Genomic DNA, 16,396 nt, shown 5'->3' on the forward strand with positions numbered 1-16,396 from the left:
GGACCTGTGGCTCACCATCTACTGTGGCTCACACATTTTAGGTCTATCTTCGTTGCTAGGTCAAAAAGCAGTCACGCACCACAAAACACTACGCGTTGTCTAATTATCACGAACTTACTCAACTTCAACAAGGTCCAAAACTTCACCTCGCACATACACACACAAACCCCATCAAAGTAATGTCTGAAGCACCAAGAGGAGGATTCGGTCGAGGCCGTGGAGGCCGTGGAGGTCGTCGTGGTCCACGTCGTGGAGGTCGCAAGGACGAAGAGGCTGCCTGGCAACCCGTTACCAAGCTCGGCCGTCTCGTCAAGGCCGGCAAGATCAAGAGCATGGAGGAGATTTACTTGCACTCGCTCCCTATTAAGGAGTATCAAATTGTTGATGAGTTCTTGCCTAAGCTCAAGGACGAGGTCATGAAGATCAAGCCTGTCCAGAAGCAGACCAGAGCAGGTCAGCGAACCAGATTCAAAGCCATCGTCGTCATTGGCGACTGGGACGGCCACGTCGGTCTCGGAATCAAGACCGCGAAGGAAGTTGCGACTGCTATTCGTGCCGCCATCATCATTGCTAAGCTCAGCATCATCCCCGTCCGCCGTGGATACTGGGGTGCTTCTCTTGGACAGCCCCACTCCCTCGCCGGAAAGACTACCGGAAAATGCGGTTCCGTGTCTGTTCGTGTATGTAGTATTGCACTTCGACAATCGATTGAATGCTAATGAAATAAGTTGATCCCTGCCCCTCGTGGTACTGGTGTTGTTGCGTCTCCCGCCGTTAAGAGATTGCTCCAGCTCGCTGGTATCGAAGATGCTTATACCTCATCTTCAGGCTCCACCAAGACCCTCGAGAACACCTTGAAGGCCACATTCGTCGCTATCGGAAACACATATGGATTCTTGACTCCTAACCTGTGGGCCCCAACTCCTCTCATCCAATCTCCTATGGATGCATACAGTGATCTCCTCGCTAACGAGAAGCGGTCATACTAAGTTCATTGATATGGTTTTGTGTTTTGTACCTGTATAATTTGATATAAAAGTTCTACATGATTTTCTTTGTAGTATACACGACTTGTGCTAATGAACTTAAACTTATAAATTTATAACAAATAGCAATACAAACTAATCTACAACAAGACTTACGTGTTCATATAAGTCGCAGGGTCAACGCCATCTTCAGGGAACTCAGTGATGTTGACCTCAAATCGGCCTTGGATTTTGTCAAGCACCTCAGCGTCCTCCTTCGAGCTCACAAACGAGATTGCGAGACCCTTGGTTCCAAACCGGCCTGCACGACCAACACGGTGCAAGTACGAATCAGCACTTGTTGTGTTAGACTTTGTAAAATACCCCCAAAAAAAATACGCAAACTTACTCAGATGGTAGATCGTAGTTGATGGCAAGGTTAATACGCTCGATATCGATACCACGGCCAAACACATCTGTTGACACACAGATACGTTTGTTAAACTCCTTGAACGACTTGTATCGGGCGATACGCTCTTCCTGAGGAATACCACTGTGCACAGCAATACTGGGGAAGTTGCATTCGACCAACAACCGGTTGAGCTCGTTGGCCCGGGAGGTCGACTTTACGAAAATGATAACCTGGTTAAATTCGAGCGTATCGAGCAAGTCGTTGAGCTTGCGGTTCTTCTCCCGCTCCTCGAGTTTGATGTAGTACTGCTGCAGTCCGTGGAGTGTCAGTTTGGTCTCGTCGTCTACAAAAATCTCAAGTGGCTGCACAGTTAGTTTTGTGCATAATGACGTCGCCTGTATTACTCACGTTCTGCATGAACTTCTTGCAAATTGGACGGATCTCCTGACTCAAAGTGGCTGAAAACATCATGACCTGTTTCTGATGCGGAGTGGCACGGAAGATATCCTGTACGTCCCGTCGCATGTCAACAGTGTCAAGCATCTTATCGCACTCGTCAAGCACAAACACCTTAACGTTATTTAACCTGATATCCTTCTCCCTCACGAGGGCGTTCAAACGGCCCGGAGTGGCAACCACAACGTGCGGGCTAGTATCCTTGTTCTTGAGCAGCTCAATATCTTTTGCAATCGGTGAGCCACCGTAAAACACGGCCGTGCGTACTTCAGGCATGTACTTTGAAAACCGGGCGTACTCGTTCTTGATCTGGTACGCCAGCTCACGTGTGTGGCACATTACCACGACCGAAATCTCACCTGGGACAGGGTCGAGCTGCTGTAAGGTCGACAACACAAACACGGCTGTCTTTCCGAGTCCGGACTTGGCCTGGCACAGCACGTCGGTGCCGAGAATCGACTGCGGGATGCAAACTTGTTGAACTAATTAAACGTGTCAGATATATTTGTAAGAAGTTTTGTTAATGTTTGTCCAATGTATCGGTGCCGCCTTGTTCGTATTCATATGTCAACAATCCAATACAAATCGTCAAAAACAAAGCAATGAAGCAAATGGACACAAAAGTATTGGACAACGGGATCATTCAGTCTAACGATAGTGCACAGTCGTCTCGTCAAATGGTATCAATCGTCAAAACCACAATCTCAACACAGTATGTCCCACGACAATCATTCAGCTCATTAAAACCAACACCAATCCCTCATTTCATATTCGCATATAGCAAGCATTAAAGTCCGTGATGATTAACGCACACACACCATGTGGCAATCAAGCACGAGTCAACAATGATTTGAACGACTCCAAACACGATGATCTTGACGACCAAATCAAAGCAAGCACCGATAAATCTTTCTTTTTGGACAAAACGTATAGTAGAGATGAAATAACTAACCCTCAGATGGATGCTCGAATCCGCAATCAACAATCGCTCGCAACAATTCAGGCTTGAGCAAGAAGTCGCGGAACCCGGTCGAGTGGATTCCAACGTACGATCCCTTTTTGTCTCCATTCTCTCCATCTTTGCCATCAGCTGTACCAGCAATAGTAGACGCAGCAGCAGTAGTGGTAGTGGTGGAAGTAGCAGGTGCGACTGGGGCCACCACGTCTTCAGAGTCGGAGTAGTCGAGCAGTTCTTCTTCGCTGTTGTCAGCCATATCGAATGGTGTTCAAATTTTCAAATTAAAATATAAAAAATCTGATTTAGAAAAAAATAGGACTTTCAAGTGAGTCCTTTTCTTGTTTTTGTGAGGTTGATTTGCTTCTGCTGATGTGATGATTGAATTCGATGATCAAGGGTTTTCCTATACCCTTACCCTTGGTATGTATTGTTTGCCCAGACTGTAATTTACTTGGTTCTTAAACTTTCATCGACCACCTCGGTTTAGTTGAACCGACAACTAATGGCAAAGAAACAAAAGGGACAGAAAGGACAGTCGTCCGCTGCTGCTGTAGTCAAGTCTATTAAGAACAAAGACCAGTATTTGCGCATTTCATTCTTGTACCAGGCAGCTCAATTAATGGCAAACACCTCGCGAACATCGGCAGAATTAACTTCAGCACCAACCGCTCCATTAAGTCGATTCTACGCTTCTCAAATGCGTTCTGTCGCTCGCAAGAACGTAATTAGATTGTAAGTTACTTTACTAGGCTGATTGCGACTGTGCTAATGAGAATCAGAGATCCGAGTATCAAGAGAACAGTATGCAAGCGGTGTGATTCGGTATTGATCCCAGGCAGTACATGTGCTGTCGCGATTGAAAACGAGTCAAGAGATAAAGTGGCTCATGCGGACGTGCTGACGCATACTTGCATGGTCTGCGGTGGTCAGAAACGGTACCCGGTCGGAATGGACAGAAATTACGAGGTTTTTACAGAACGAGGGGACAATGTAGCAAAGTAGTCCGACGCTGACCATCTCTACCATTCATTCGCTCGCGATTTTAAGGTATGCTGAGCATACAGGCTCTGCTCTACAGCATCGAGCCTGTCTACTTCCCACTGTACAATTATATCCGACTGGTTGACTCTACACCGTCGAGCTGTCTATGCCATTGTGCAATTACAACTTATCAATACATTCATAAAGCAACCGCCCGCAATATCTTAATTTCTTCGACCGGTCGGTCTGCAGGCCCGGTTTGAACATATGCCATCCTCTGCAAGACTTTCAATCCGTCACTCACGCGTCCAAATATAGTGTGTTTCCCATCCAACCAGTCTGTCGGCGCCAACGTGATGAAGAACTAAACGCCAACGTCAGCCCACTGCTGGAACAACAAAACAGCATTGTAAATACGTACCTGTGACCCGTTAGTATTGGGGCCGCTGTTGGCCATGCTGAGGATGCCGGCACCGACGTGCTTGAGTCCAGGGTGGATTTCGTCTGCAAACTTGTCGCCATAAATGGACGTGCCACCACGCCCTGTCCCGGTCGGATCACCGCCTTGAATCATAAAGTCCTAGACAAGGTTCGTTAATGTACTGCTGCTATAAACACATTTTGGCGTACTGGTATTATACGGTGGAACTGAATGATTAGCAATAGATCGTCTTATCAGATTTAAACTCACAACTGTTCCATTATAGTACCCAGTTTTTGCCTATTTCGTTAATCACATCCTACCCAACTTAGAGTCAACACTTACAAGCTCATAAAAATTCTTGCAGGTCTATTACATTAGAATCTGAATAATGACGTAGAATTGGAACACACACCTTTGGCGCATGATCGTAGTAAAGTTCAACAGTAATCGCACCCTGAATCACATCGTCAGTCTCTATTCCTCCTCTAATCAGCTCATATTACCAATGAGGTCTCTAACCTGACGTTGCCACTCATTATGCTCCTTACTCCTTGCTCCTTGTTCTCTACAATTTACCCAAATTCTACACATTTTCATTACCCTAAGCCGATGGCTTTGCCCTAACCTGTATTAGACTGTATAAATTTCTCACTAGTTCGGTGTTCACCTTTTTCTTCAGACTTAAAAACTCCGGTGATTGTGCATGCTTGAATTTATTCAAGTTTGTACCAAAGTGCTTCTTGTTGAATTTTATGACTGAAGCCTGATTGAAGCGGAAAGAGTGAAACTTTTGTCTTGGTGTATCTCCGCATTGGATTCTATTTTTTCATATGAAGAATGCGGTCGTAAACCTCTGATACATTTTAAATTACTGGCTAAATAGTATACGGCATTGAATTTGCCAGTGACTACGTGTTGTACTTGCTTTACAGGGGTACGGGTCTACGTATCTACGTTTCCAATTCATGCTCGCAGACGTGTTAAATTCAGTTCTCTACTTCTAACAACTGTAGCCTCTGCGACCTTTGGCCAAAGTAAAACTTCACCTTGTAGAAAAACTCCGACAGACCGAATAAGGTTGATCTGACTAATCAAATTTCTAGTGCCGCGAAAGGCTTTTATGGCTCTAAACACCGAAAACCCACGGAAAGAAGGCCAGTGCCGAGACTAGAACGGTCATGTCATAAAATCCGGGCTGTTGTGGTAACTAGTCTGACCACGTCCGTGCTAAATCTGTTATGCTGCTCCCAAAACTGTGCTTCTGATCCGCCTGGACTGTTTGTGTGTCCTGCCAACTTCCGGTGGATCATGAAAACACAAAAATGACGTCACATACGTTTCTGTTCATTTGCGAAACTCGGCGTCAAATTCCAAGACTTTACCTAAACAATTAGCAACGTAGTAGACAATTTCGGACAGCAAAATTCTGTATAAACAATTAGTAGTGTAGTAGACAATTTTGGCGAGCATAAGATCAAGTACTTTGCAAAGTAACCTGTTACGTCAGGTCCACGTTGGTACAAGACTAAACCTTGTCGCTTTCGAATGTATGAACAAGCGAGAAACCAATAACATATTCGTGTCGTATGTGACCGTATTGTGCTCAATTCAGCAAGAGCCTGTGCAGGTATGTTCCGGAAATTTGTTCATTCAAGCGGACCTTCGGTTGCTATATTCCCACATTTATATTGCGTTTTCGCGACAAGTGCATGCCTACTTAGACGTCTCGACATTCTCACGATACAAGCGTAACGAGATCAGATTGCGTTTGCTGGCTTTTAAGAACTCGTAATAAACTGCTCACTGAGCATGGCAATAGCATCCTATCCAGGAATCTTGTAGCTTGCGATAAACTCTCAAACAGACCCTGCCCACCCGCTCAACGGCGACAAACACAGACGTTCAAATTGTCGATTTTGCGCGGCTGAATCAAACCAGCGGTTGGTTTTGTCGAATTGGTCCCACCGTCTGACCACGGTTGGTGTGGATGATTCCAAGTAGCACGTTTGTCTGAGAGTCGTGCACATAGCACCTCCCTTGACTCAGATCTCGAAAGATCAAGGCGCGCCACTGTCTTAACTGAACGAGCGACTCATTCGACAGAAATATCTTTAAAATCTCAAAGTCTTTACTAAGTATAAGACTACTGTGAGCAAGCATCATCCACAGAGTGGAAAAACATGAGCAGATGCCGTGCTACCCAGCACCCCGTCTGAGCCGCCCAGCTCGCAAGTGGATCTCGTGATGTGCAAACCAACCCTCTTCCCCCCCTACCCTCCCCTCCCAAAAAAAGTCTAGTCATCTCAGCGCTGGGTTCTCCTCTATTGAAAAACGTGACCGGCGCAGCCGTATTGAAAACTAGTAGTCAGGCAGTAGCCGGGTGAGCGGGCGAGCAGCCCGAAATAGAATGCAATTTCAAGACCGACTAGGAGTTTCATAACAAATTTGGAAAACCATTTCCCCTCAGTAACGAACTGTTTTCGCTCAAAGCCGGAGTACTGCGGGTACGCCAAGCTTATTGTTTAAAATTCAAAATTAAGAAGTTAACGCTAAAGCCAAGTATCGGCGACCGCAGTATCCGGTCGTAAATATTTCGAGGCAATGTAAATGCGAAATGTTTGTACTGATCACATGGCGGTCGAGATGACTTTTCGCCAATTTTTTTGCAGTTTTTCTGCATTTTTTCTCATGTAGCGAGTCTGTGTTTGGCAATGAACACGGAAATAGCTGCAGTTGTTGAGTCGCGTATACCGACATTTTGAACAGTGGTCTGTGTGCCGGAAGAACCTTTTTCTTGAGTACCAGGTTTAATGAAAATATTCAGACCCGGTCATACGGCAACAAAACAGGGCGGTGCAAAAGATTGAGCAAATATTATTTTATGCTTGTAGAGAGCTTAGTTGTCGAGCGAGAAGTAGTATTAATGGTGAAATGAATCGGGACCGCGCATGTCATATCGGATGTAAGTGCTTTCAATATTTCAGACAATACAATAATAATACTGGTTCAGCCATTATCACAAATTGAGTAGGGTATTATTTAGTACTGTTTAGTCAATTCATCATAGCGTAAAGAAAGTACAGAATTGGTGTTATAAAATTCGCGAAAAACGAGACAGATAACTTTGTAGCATCAAGAACTTTCACACCTTTGCAGACACTGGTAAAGGCAATATAGCTGGCATGATCTCAGGCTAGACCGTCTAAATCACAATAGTTTGTTGGTTAAGAACGAAAGTTACGTTTTTATGTCTCTACTTCAAAACGAAAAATTACCAATGGACCGTTGACTTGATACAACCAATTGTAATAGAATAGAAACGAATGGGCTTTGAAAAAAAACTTTGCGTATTGACTATGAAATTCACATTAAAGTAATTCAAAGAAATTATTTCCCCGTATATTTCATAGAGCGTTCATCAAATAATCATAATCGATCATGATCAAACTTCCTCTCTCACTTTCTCGAATGTAAAAACCTTAAATAATTTCAAAAGGGTTATTTTTTTTTGACAGGGCCGGGTCCATCTGTTTACGGTTAAGACTAAATTTTGGTTCTAAAACCAGAAAGCCAAGTGACTCGTATCAAATTAGGTTTAGTAAGATATACACTAAAGCCACGACGAGGCTACTTTTAGTAACTAGACACTTTAAAGAAGGCGTAATGGGAAGCACAGACGGCTAAGCAGCTATAATTCCATTCCGCATACCCACAATAATGTATAAATGATCATTTATTTATTCGCCTTAAACACAGTCAGTCCTAGCATAGGCAGGGGTCCATCTACAGTAGCTTTGTGTTTGGATAAAACGTTTCTGTTTCATTATAAGAAGTTCAATTTATATCTGATTCAAGACAAGACGGTTTGAAGATCATTTAACCGAGAATAGTTTAAAAATGATAATAAATATAACTCAGGGATAAATCAAACGACGCATTTTTGAAACAAGACATTTTTCGGCGTCCGGTATTCCAAAGTGCCATTTGCTATACCCGCATATTATGCTTTTTGAGTTACCTGAGAAGAAGAATCGGCAACTGACAAAAAGCTAAATGGTGGCGAACTTGAACGCCAACACTGCGCGGTTTGTGCAATCGAAATATTTCTGATTTTTGACTTTCGACGCCGTTTGTGTTTTTTATTGCTGGTGCCGATCATTCGTAGTCTAACCAACCAATGTTGTAGATCTATCACTAGCGTCCATCAATATGGCTTTTGATCGTAACTGAGATGACCCATCCAACAAAAATAACAAATAATGAGAGAAAATGATGCGACTTTAGAAAATATCAACATTGAAAAGCTAATCATACAATTCGAATCTGAAAGTAAAACACCAAAATACACAAAATTTCTAATATTCGTGATTACCGCCGTCGTTTCTAATACATAAAAATACATTTTTTTCTTTGCGGTGGAGGAGGGGAAAATATAGTAAAAATCCATTTAAAGTTCACGGGTTAGCTTCATCAGTATCCTCCTCTTCAAGCTCGTCTTCTTCACGCATATGATAACCATGCATCTGCTGATTACCCGAGGCGTTGCGCGAGTGACCTCCATTAGTTGACCGTCTTGATTCAGCTCTCCAGCCCTGGCGTCGGTTTTGAAACCAGATCTGTACCGTGCGTGGAGTCATGCCGAGCTCACGTGAAAGCTCGAGCCGTTGCTCGGTGGACGGGAAAAACGTCTGGTGGAAAACTTCGTTCAACCTGTTGACTTGTTCCTGTGATGCCCGCTTGCGTTTTGGTTTCAGGGACTGGTGATGGCCTGGCTGACCTAGTTGCCCAGGCTGGCCTGGGACTCCCATTCGCTGTCCTTGTGAACCAATTCCCATTGGCATGCTCTGCATGCCTGGCATTGAAATAGGTCTTAGTGCCAGATGCTGTGCGTTCATTTGCTGCGATTGCATGCCCCCAAAATGGCCTGCGCTGCTACCTGTTGGCTGGTACGACTGCTGCATGGTTGCAGTTTGCGGCATCCCACTTGACGCAACGTAGTAATGCTGTGGCGACTGCACGTACTGCGGTACAGTAGGCGACATTGCTGGCGGAGCAATCTGCGGAGCTGCGGTCGCTGCCGGGTGTTGTGGGTGCATTGTTGGATACATGTACTGCGGTTGGTTACCGTAGACACTGGTAGGCATTTGCATGCCATTCATAGGCATGCTTGTCTGAGGCATGTAGACCTTTTGCCGAGGTTGAGAAATGGCATTTGACTGGTCAAGCACGTATGCTTGTGTCATTGGTGTGGTCGAGAGCGTAGGTGAGATTCGTGTCGATGTGTTAGATGACATGCTAGACGACGCCGAACTGCGTGAGTCTAATCTTGCTGTCATAGAATTTTGTTGTTGTTGTAATTGTTGTTGCTGCTGCTGTTGTTGCTGCTGCTGTTGTTGCTGCTGTTGTTGCTGTTGTTGCATTCCGCGATTTATTGACGACATACTAGTTGGAGCGGCCGTGGCAAGTACACCTGACGAAGAAGTTGGTGCAGAAGTTAAAAGAGTTGAAATTGAAGGTAATCGAGTTGACGGGATCTCGTCATCACTTTCTAGATCAGTAGTCAGTCATCCATGTTTCAGACGCCGGGCGACTTGGGCGAAATTGTGCGCAACTAAAACATACCTTCAAGATGCAAATTTTGATTGTCAATATACTGAAACTGCTGTTGCAAGTGGATTTGATGCTGATCTTGTTGAGGTTGGGCAGCTATACGGTGGAAATGTCTTTGGTCGTAAGAATCGTCGTCGATAGCAAACCTTAGGTCGTCTGCCATCTGTTGCGACTTTGCGTCAAATAAAGAAGTATGAGTCCGATTTCGAGGATCAACTGTGTGAGCGGCGGTATAAGTGGCAGGGGCGGCAGTATGAGTGCTGTGAGAAGAAGGTATCGACCTATCGAGGGCAGCGGAAAAGTGGTTGTAAGAAGAGGAATTAATGGATTCAAAGACAGGAGCGTAAGATAGAACAGACATAGACCGTTCTTTAATAGATGGAGAGCTAATTGTGTGAAATTCGAGTCAAAAAGACGGGAATCAATTGCAACGGCCGCCGAGGACTGAGGAATAGACTGTGTTGACGAAAGACATGTTCAGTTTATATTTGATATGATATCACAATATAAAGGTATAATTGAAAGAAATAAAAAGAAAATTGAGAAGGGGGAGGGAAAAGAGAAGAAAAGAAGAAAGATTAGCAAAGTTTGTGACCAAAGATATATATATATATATATATATTTGTATATATATATGTGTGAGTGCGTGTGTGTGTATGTGTGCGCAAGTGTACAATGAATCTTTAAACGCGTTCAGGCTAGAATCTGACACTGTAGGGCTAAAAAGTATGCGGGTTGAACGCCACGGATTAACGTTTTCGCGATATAGCTAAAACTTGAGGTATTTGGATAAATAGTGGGGTGTGATTGTGTTGGAGAATACGTAAAGAAAGAGAGAGGGAGACGACGTAAAGATGAGTAGTGAGTGAGTGCACTTGAGTGAGAGTGCCCTGAGTTGAGTGAAGGGTAAAGTGGTAACTGCACACTGCCAATAGTAGTAAGGTACACAACAGTACACTCTTCCGCAGTATTAAACAGTACTAAACCGGTACTACGGGGCTGTGTTCGGGTCAGACAACAAAATTGAAAGCATTGACACTTTATTTGAGTCTGTATAGGAGTGTATCTAGTTAACACAGGTCAGTGCCATATATTGGCAATTGATAATAGCGTATATTTATATCATTCACAGGCAGAATAATTTAATTTATATGTAAACAGCAGTTATCTGAAAGAGACTTGAGTACTGCTAATTACGATTGACCTGCGCACATATTCAGGGGCAATGTTCCTGTCATTAACCATGTCTGAACTGGGTCCTGAACCACTTGGATTGTGTGTATACAAAATGGTACGAATCTTGTTTTTGCCCCTCTTATTAATAAAACCTTAAATTAAAGCCACATCGCCGATGACCGGCTGCCGGCGACTTCACACTCCGATATTGATAGGAGCGCAACAATGATGGAATATGCAAATGATCAGCCCATTAGTTGTTATAAAGTTGCTAGTAAGCTTTAATTAATCAACGACTAATCAATAAGTGCCTTTGGTTAGTCTAGCGTCCACTTTGTTTTATTACTTGCACGTGCTTTTGGAATGCTCTATACGCGAACAACCTCCTCATTCAAATCTTCATATCCAAACCTAAAACTTCAACTTCAAAACATAAAAGAGACGAGACGAAATACCGTTCCGATCATGTCTGCTTTGGATCGTTGTCTTTTAATGTAATATGGAATATAACTGAAACATTTTTATGGTACCGTAGAACACAGTAGACATATCGATGTTTACACAGTGCCTAATAGCAATAAGCCGACTCAACAGTAAGTTTATTAACAGCCACCAGTCTCAATGAAATCAGGGTTAAATGTTTGAACTCGGCTATAACTATATCTTTATATGAATTATATATCGGTCTTTAATCTTTCTTAAATTAATATTTGATTTAATAAACTTAACTATGTGCGCCTATTGGTTGCTAGTAGTACCGGGGCACTGACAGACTCGATTGATTGATTGATTGTCTCTCGCTCCATAATATCTCATCTTCTCAGCCGCACGACATCGTTGAGCCGCACACGATTTTGGGCTATACAGAAATCTGCCAGGTTGTAAATCACATTTCCATTTGAGATGAGCCAAGAATTGAAACAAGCAAAAGAACACTATCGAAACGGCATTCCATAATATTCCAGTTTAGATCCAATTGTATCTGCCCTGCACGACTGCACGAACTTCCGAGTGGCTGCAGTGAACCCAATCATAAATCATACGCTACTGCTACTGTTATTGCTACTGCTACTGGCACTGCTACTGCTACTGCCATGGGATTAGTGGCAAAATCTCAAATTTATATAAAACATTATTAACCGGCTGCGTCGGAGTTTAACTTCTTTTTGTCCGTACACTAGAAATAATGCTAGTTTTACTTTGCTCATTGTCTTTGCCCGTGTTCTTTTCGCGTTCGATGAAGGCTTCTTTTCTATTTTCGGATTGAGTCTTATGTCACTAAATGAGCCGGATGAGCCCCTTTCACTACAGTATTTCTCTCATTTTGTGATTTGACCTACACAATACCCTAGTAAACGGACTAGGTTAGTTTAGATGTAGCTGCCGAGAACCTTAAATAAATCAATTGTTTACTGATTCTCAATTATCATGCTGTATTGCGAGTTGTAGTGTGTATTTGACATGTAGGAGAATTGATTTGCATGAGATTTATGAATATGAAAAATACAAATTGGCTACACTTCTATGTGGGGGTGATGAGTTACTTATTCTGTTTATGTGAATGTACCTCCCCCCACCCCCCTCTCCTCTTCCTCATCTTCCTGCATTTCCCCCTTTATTCACAACGGATGGAAACGACAGGTAGATCATGTCTTGGGTAGGTTTGAATTAAAGCCTGTCTTGTATAACGATCCATTCGTATACGCGATTGCACCCAATAATATTTTAATCTAAGTACAGATCTCTCTAATATTCTTTAATCAATAGATGTCATATTTATAACTAATATTTTAGCACTGTATAATATAGCATAATACCGAATTGACATATTGTCTGGCATCAAAATTTAAGGTACCTGTGTCTGTTTTGACACATAACAAGAATCTGATTAATAACCAATAATAACATGTCCCGCACTTTTTAACCCTAACTGTGCCTCTTGATTCCGGTTGATAGGAAGGAAATGAGTGACTGTATGTCTCTGGTTGGTCACACACACGCATGCAACCATACGCATTACAGATCTGACCCGGCGAAATTAGTGCAATCAAACCTGGTTTCGTTTTTCCTTTCTATTAATTATCCAGAACTTATTAACGTTTTTGGCCTTGGTCTCTCTCTCTCTCGCGTAACCATAAAATAGTACCGATCTTCAAAAGATATGCTCAATGCTCGCTTAAATTCTGTTGGAGATTAACAGGCTTAAAATTTATCTCCGATTTCTTTATTTATTATTGTTTTAATTATTAACGACTATAGTATATTGTGATGTAAACTATCAACTAATTAAAATATAAAGAGCACAAGCCGAAAATACCAAATATACTTCTGTGACTTCACTAATGATCTACTTTACTATTTTTGACAATTTGCAATAAAACCTGTTATTTAGTTGCAAACAATTATGAATTATAATCAAAGGGTCTAATTTGATAATGCAAACAAATTTAAGTCATTTTAGCAGCAAGAGAGAGCGATATCGCATGTCTGAGTTGCATACGTCAAACATAAAGTGTACTCATTTATATTAAACTTTAAATAATGTTTATCACTCAATATATAATAAGTCCTGTATATTATCTATTCAAATTCATACTAATAAATCTATTATATAAATAATAGTAATTATTTTTTTTTGTTATATTTATATTGGAATTTAATCGTACATAATTTAACCCTAAGAATATGGTACTGTGCGGAACACTTAATCTCTCGGCGTCCACGTCGACCCACCTTCAAAGCATGCAATGCATGCAAAGCACGCAATGCACGCATTATGGACCTGTCAAACCGGGAATCTCGTGAATGAGAAAACATTATCTCGTCAAACTCTAAAACCCTTCAACCCGAATCCATCACCTACTCTTTTTATTATTATTTTTTTCTTGTTTTACTAAATAACTTCCTACTTTAGTTAATGATAGTTTCTAACACATTCAATCAAAACGTGATTCGACCATGTCCCGGTATCAAACAGCCTAGCTACAAAGGACCAATAGTCGAACGCTAGGATAAAGTTTCGCACGGTTGAGACATTGGCGTTAGCTGTCAAACCCGGGTTGGGCTTCTATTTCTAGAACAAGACGAAATCGCAGATTATTTAAGTAAGTCGTTTCGTCTGTTTATGAATATTCAATTAGTGGCGTTGAGTTTGTGTTGTTGGAGTTTTATTTGTCAAGTGCGATTGCAGAATTAAAAGACGTGGTCAAAAGAAAAGTCACAGTCTTGAGTTGAGGCTTAGCGAATAACTCAGTTGCCACACCCATACAGGGTATACGGGTTAAGTATTTTACTTGACAGTAATCATTTGATTAGTTCTTTGTGTGATTTTGTATCGCAACTATTTAGTGGGCAAGTACCTCAATTATAGGAATAGTCGCTAGAGTGGGGCGTGAAGAAACGAAGACGGAATACGCAAATTATACAGCACAAAGCAGAGAAGAGAGCAAGAAACAGAAGTTCAGTTCAATCAGACAGTTCTTGATGCTGCAACAGAGATACAGTGTTGTCGAGTACAACAATAAGATCATCGAAGCAATTGATTCGCGAGACCATCTTATCAGACTGTCATATAATTGACATATGCAGCAAAGTCGTACAATGTAATGAACTGTAATGAACTGTGATGAACTGTGATGAACTATGATGAACTATGATGAAATAGATGGTCTTGATTACCGTATTATATGCCGGATGTTGTGCTGTGCTAAAATGATCGATCTGAATGACTGTCCTTTGCCTACTTTTTACCAGTTATCACTTCAAGCACAGACAACCACAGTTGGCATAATCAGCACAATAAAGAACATACTACACTAAGCAGTAGTACGCTTGATATAGTGATGACTATACTTGGATTCCAACTATTCAGCGGAATCTCAACTTTGTACCCACTACTCTCTCACGCACTTTCGCTGACTTTACTTACTTCAACGCTATACACAATCACCAATCGGTTGAAAAAACCATGATCACCCACAACACCTGACGTTTTCTTTAAAGACCATTCTAACGCGACGACTTTGTAAATCACTTGGCACAAGTCCTTGTGCCAAGTGTCAACTTCTCCCCGCAACCCTTCAATTACAGGGGTAAACCTTAATCAAATGGATTCAACACTTTAGACTTCCGCGAATGTGCCCTCGTATGCGTCTTCATCTTGAGCAAGATGAGCCTAGTAGCAGCATTGAAAGCATTAAGCGAACGGGAAGAGTTGCAGCTGGTAACACCTGAAAACAATGATCCGGCTGGCACGGTCGCGTCTGGCGCAATAAGGCATTCGGCCGTGTCATTGATTGTCAGGTTCAACTCTCTGGTATCAAATCAAGAGAAGTTTGCGACCGTGCAGGACTTTCTGGATCATGTGAATGACTCAGATGCAGAAGTGCTACTGATTAAACGCTCGACACGGGACTCAGATAGATGGTCAGGGCATATTGCTCTTCCGTGAGTACATGTCGACGACAGGCGGCTAAATCACTAACAGTGGCAGAGGTGGACGACGGGATCCAGAAGACGAATCTGATTTGGCAACGGCAAAGAGAGAGACCATGGAAGAAGTTGGTCTGGATTTGGATAAATATGGAATGTATGTCGGCCCATTGGGACAGCGATACGTGACTGCGCATTGGGGTGGTCAGATGTAAGTATCTGTGTATGTTATTTAGAGATGTGGATGTTGATACAAATACAGTATCATGGTTTTATGTACATATGGTACGTTCGTGACAATCGTCAAAAGTTAATTTCAATCTCACAATGCTAGTTTTTGTCATTACGACTACGGACCCGATACCGCTTCAGCTTCAAGAAAGCGAGGTCGCACTCGCGTTCTGGACTCCGCTGTCGTACATTGCGGACCCTGCAAACCAGACCAGATACGTTCGCGAGCCGGGCAACATTGCTAGTTCGCGAATGCGGTCCTCAGTTTTGCGAGCCCTTGTCCGGTCTTGTGTCGGAAAATTGTACTTTGCCGGGATTCACATCTCGCCCGAGATTGCGGTTGGACATCACGTAGAGTACGATGTGCCAAAAATGACAGTCTGGGGCCTGACGCACAGGATCATTGTTGATTTTCTCGACCTGGCGTATCCGGCGACTCGAGCAGAACGGCCATTGACACCGTACTCTGGGCAATTAGACACGCGGCTGTTCATGAAGCTATTCTCCCGCCGTGACAGCGACGAGGGCGGGTTCGGCGGGTCTGATTCCGTATGGAGTGCTTCAAAGGGGTACATTGTCGACAGGTACTACGGTAACTTTGCAATTGCGGTAGCGCTGGCGTGTGCTTTACGATGCAGTGTTGGAGTGTTTATGCTTGTTAAGATTGTGCTTAAGCTGAAGTCTTTGCGTCGTCGGTTGTAATAGAGCGTTTCGCGAGTGCAATCACATGGCGTAGATGAAAGAGCGTAATC

General features: G+C 42.8%; 6 protein-coding genes across 6 annotated transcripts; 3 read left to right on the plus strand and 3 right to left on the minus strand.

Annotated features, from left to right (window-relative positions):
• The first annotated feature begins 66 nt into the window (after window positions 1–66).
• V1512DRAFT_235050 (40S ribosomal protein uS5) lies at window positions 67–1,115 on the plus strand. The gene is made up of 2 exons (XM_066914076.1): window positions 67–680; window positions 729–1,115. Exons 1-2 carry the CDS (start codon window positions 180–182, stop codon window positions 987–989), a joined length of 762 nt encoding a protein of 253 aa, XP_066773063.1. The 5' UTR covers window positions 67–179; the 3' UTR covers window positions 990–1,115.
• Window positions 1,045–3,150, minus strand: V1512DRAFT_259262 (P-loop containing nucleoside triphosphate hydrolase protein). Its single transcript, XM_066915611.1, has 4 exons — window positions 2,786–3,150; window positions 1,786–2,315; window positions 1,375–1,739; window positions 1,045–1,322 (listed from the first exon to the last, which is right to left on the minus strand). Exons 1-4 carry the CDS (start codon window positions 3,045–3,047, stop codon window positions 1,139–1,141), a joined length of 1,341 nt encoding a protein of 446 aa, XP_066773064.1. The 5' UTR covers window positions 3,048–3,150; the 3' UTR covers window positions 1,045–1,138.
• A 140-nt stretch (window positions 3,151–3,290) lies between these two features.
• V1512DRAFT_285484 (RNAse P Rpr2/Rpp21/SNM1 subunit domain-containing protein) lies at window positions 3,291–3,991 on the plus strand (the record flags this gene model as incomplete). Its single annotated transcript, XM_066918051.1, has 2 exons — window positions 3,291–3,523; window positions 3,571–3,991. 2 exons carry the CDS (start codon window positions 3,294–3,296, stop codon window positions 3,791–3,793), a joined length of 453 nt encoding a protein of 150 aa, XP_066773065.1. The 3' UTR covers window positions 3,794–3,991.
• Window positions 3,900–4,807, minus strand: V1512DRAFT_259269 (cyclophilin-like domain-containing protein). The gene is made up of 7 exons (XM_066915612.1): window positions 4,700–4,807; window positions 4,609–4,650; window positions 4,539–4,562; window positions 4,464–4,493; window positions 4,403–4,420; window positions 4,194–4,352; window positions 3,900–4,136 (listed from the first exon to the last, which is right to left on the minus strand). Exons 1-7 carry the CDS (start codon window positions 4,730–4,732, stop codon window positions 3,972–3,974), a joined length of 471 nt encoding a protein of 156 aa, XP_066773066.1. The 5' UTR covers window positions 4,733–4,807; the 3' UTR covers window positions 3,900–3,971.
• A 3,843-nt stretch (window positions 4,808–8,650) lies between these two features.
• V1512DRAFT_251820 (uncharacterized protein) lies at window positions 8,651–10,167 on the minus strand (the record flags this gene model as incomplete). The annotated part of the gene is made up of 2 exons (XM_066914688.1): window positions 8,651–9,744; window positions 9,819–10,167. 2 exons carry the CDS (start codon window positions 10,165–10,167, stop codon window positions 8,651–8,653), a joined length of 1,443 nt encoding a protein of 480 aa, XP_066773067.1.
• Window positions 10,168–15,107: 4,940 nt separating this feature from the next.
• V1512DRAFT_101529 (NUDIX hydrolase domain-like protein) lies at window positions 15,108–16,395 on the plus strand. The gene is made up of 4 exons (XM_066912858.1): window positions 15,108–15,428; window positions 15,475–15,624; window positions 15,676–15,698; window positions 15,748–16,395. The coding sequence occupies exons 1-4, from the start codon at window positions 15,151–15,153 to the stop codon at window positions 16,344–16,346; spliced, it is 1,050 nt and encodes a 349-aa protein (XP_066773068.1). The 5' UTR covers window positions 15,108–15,150; the 3' UTR covers window positions 16,347–16,395.
• The last annotated feature ends 1 nt before the right edge of the window (window position 16,396 follows it).

Source organism: Lipomyces arxii (genome assembly GCF_038497795.1).
Source record: "Lipomyces arxii strain Phaff 12-163 unplaced genomic scaffold V1512scaffold_3, whole genome shotgun sequence".
Lineage (NCBI taxonomy): Eukaryota > Fungi > Ascomycota > Lipomycetes > Lipomycetales > Lipomycetaceae > Lipomyces > Lipomyces arxii.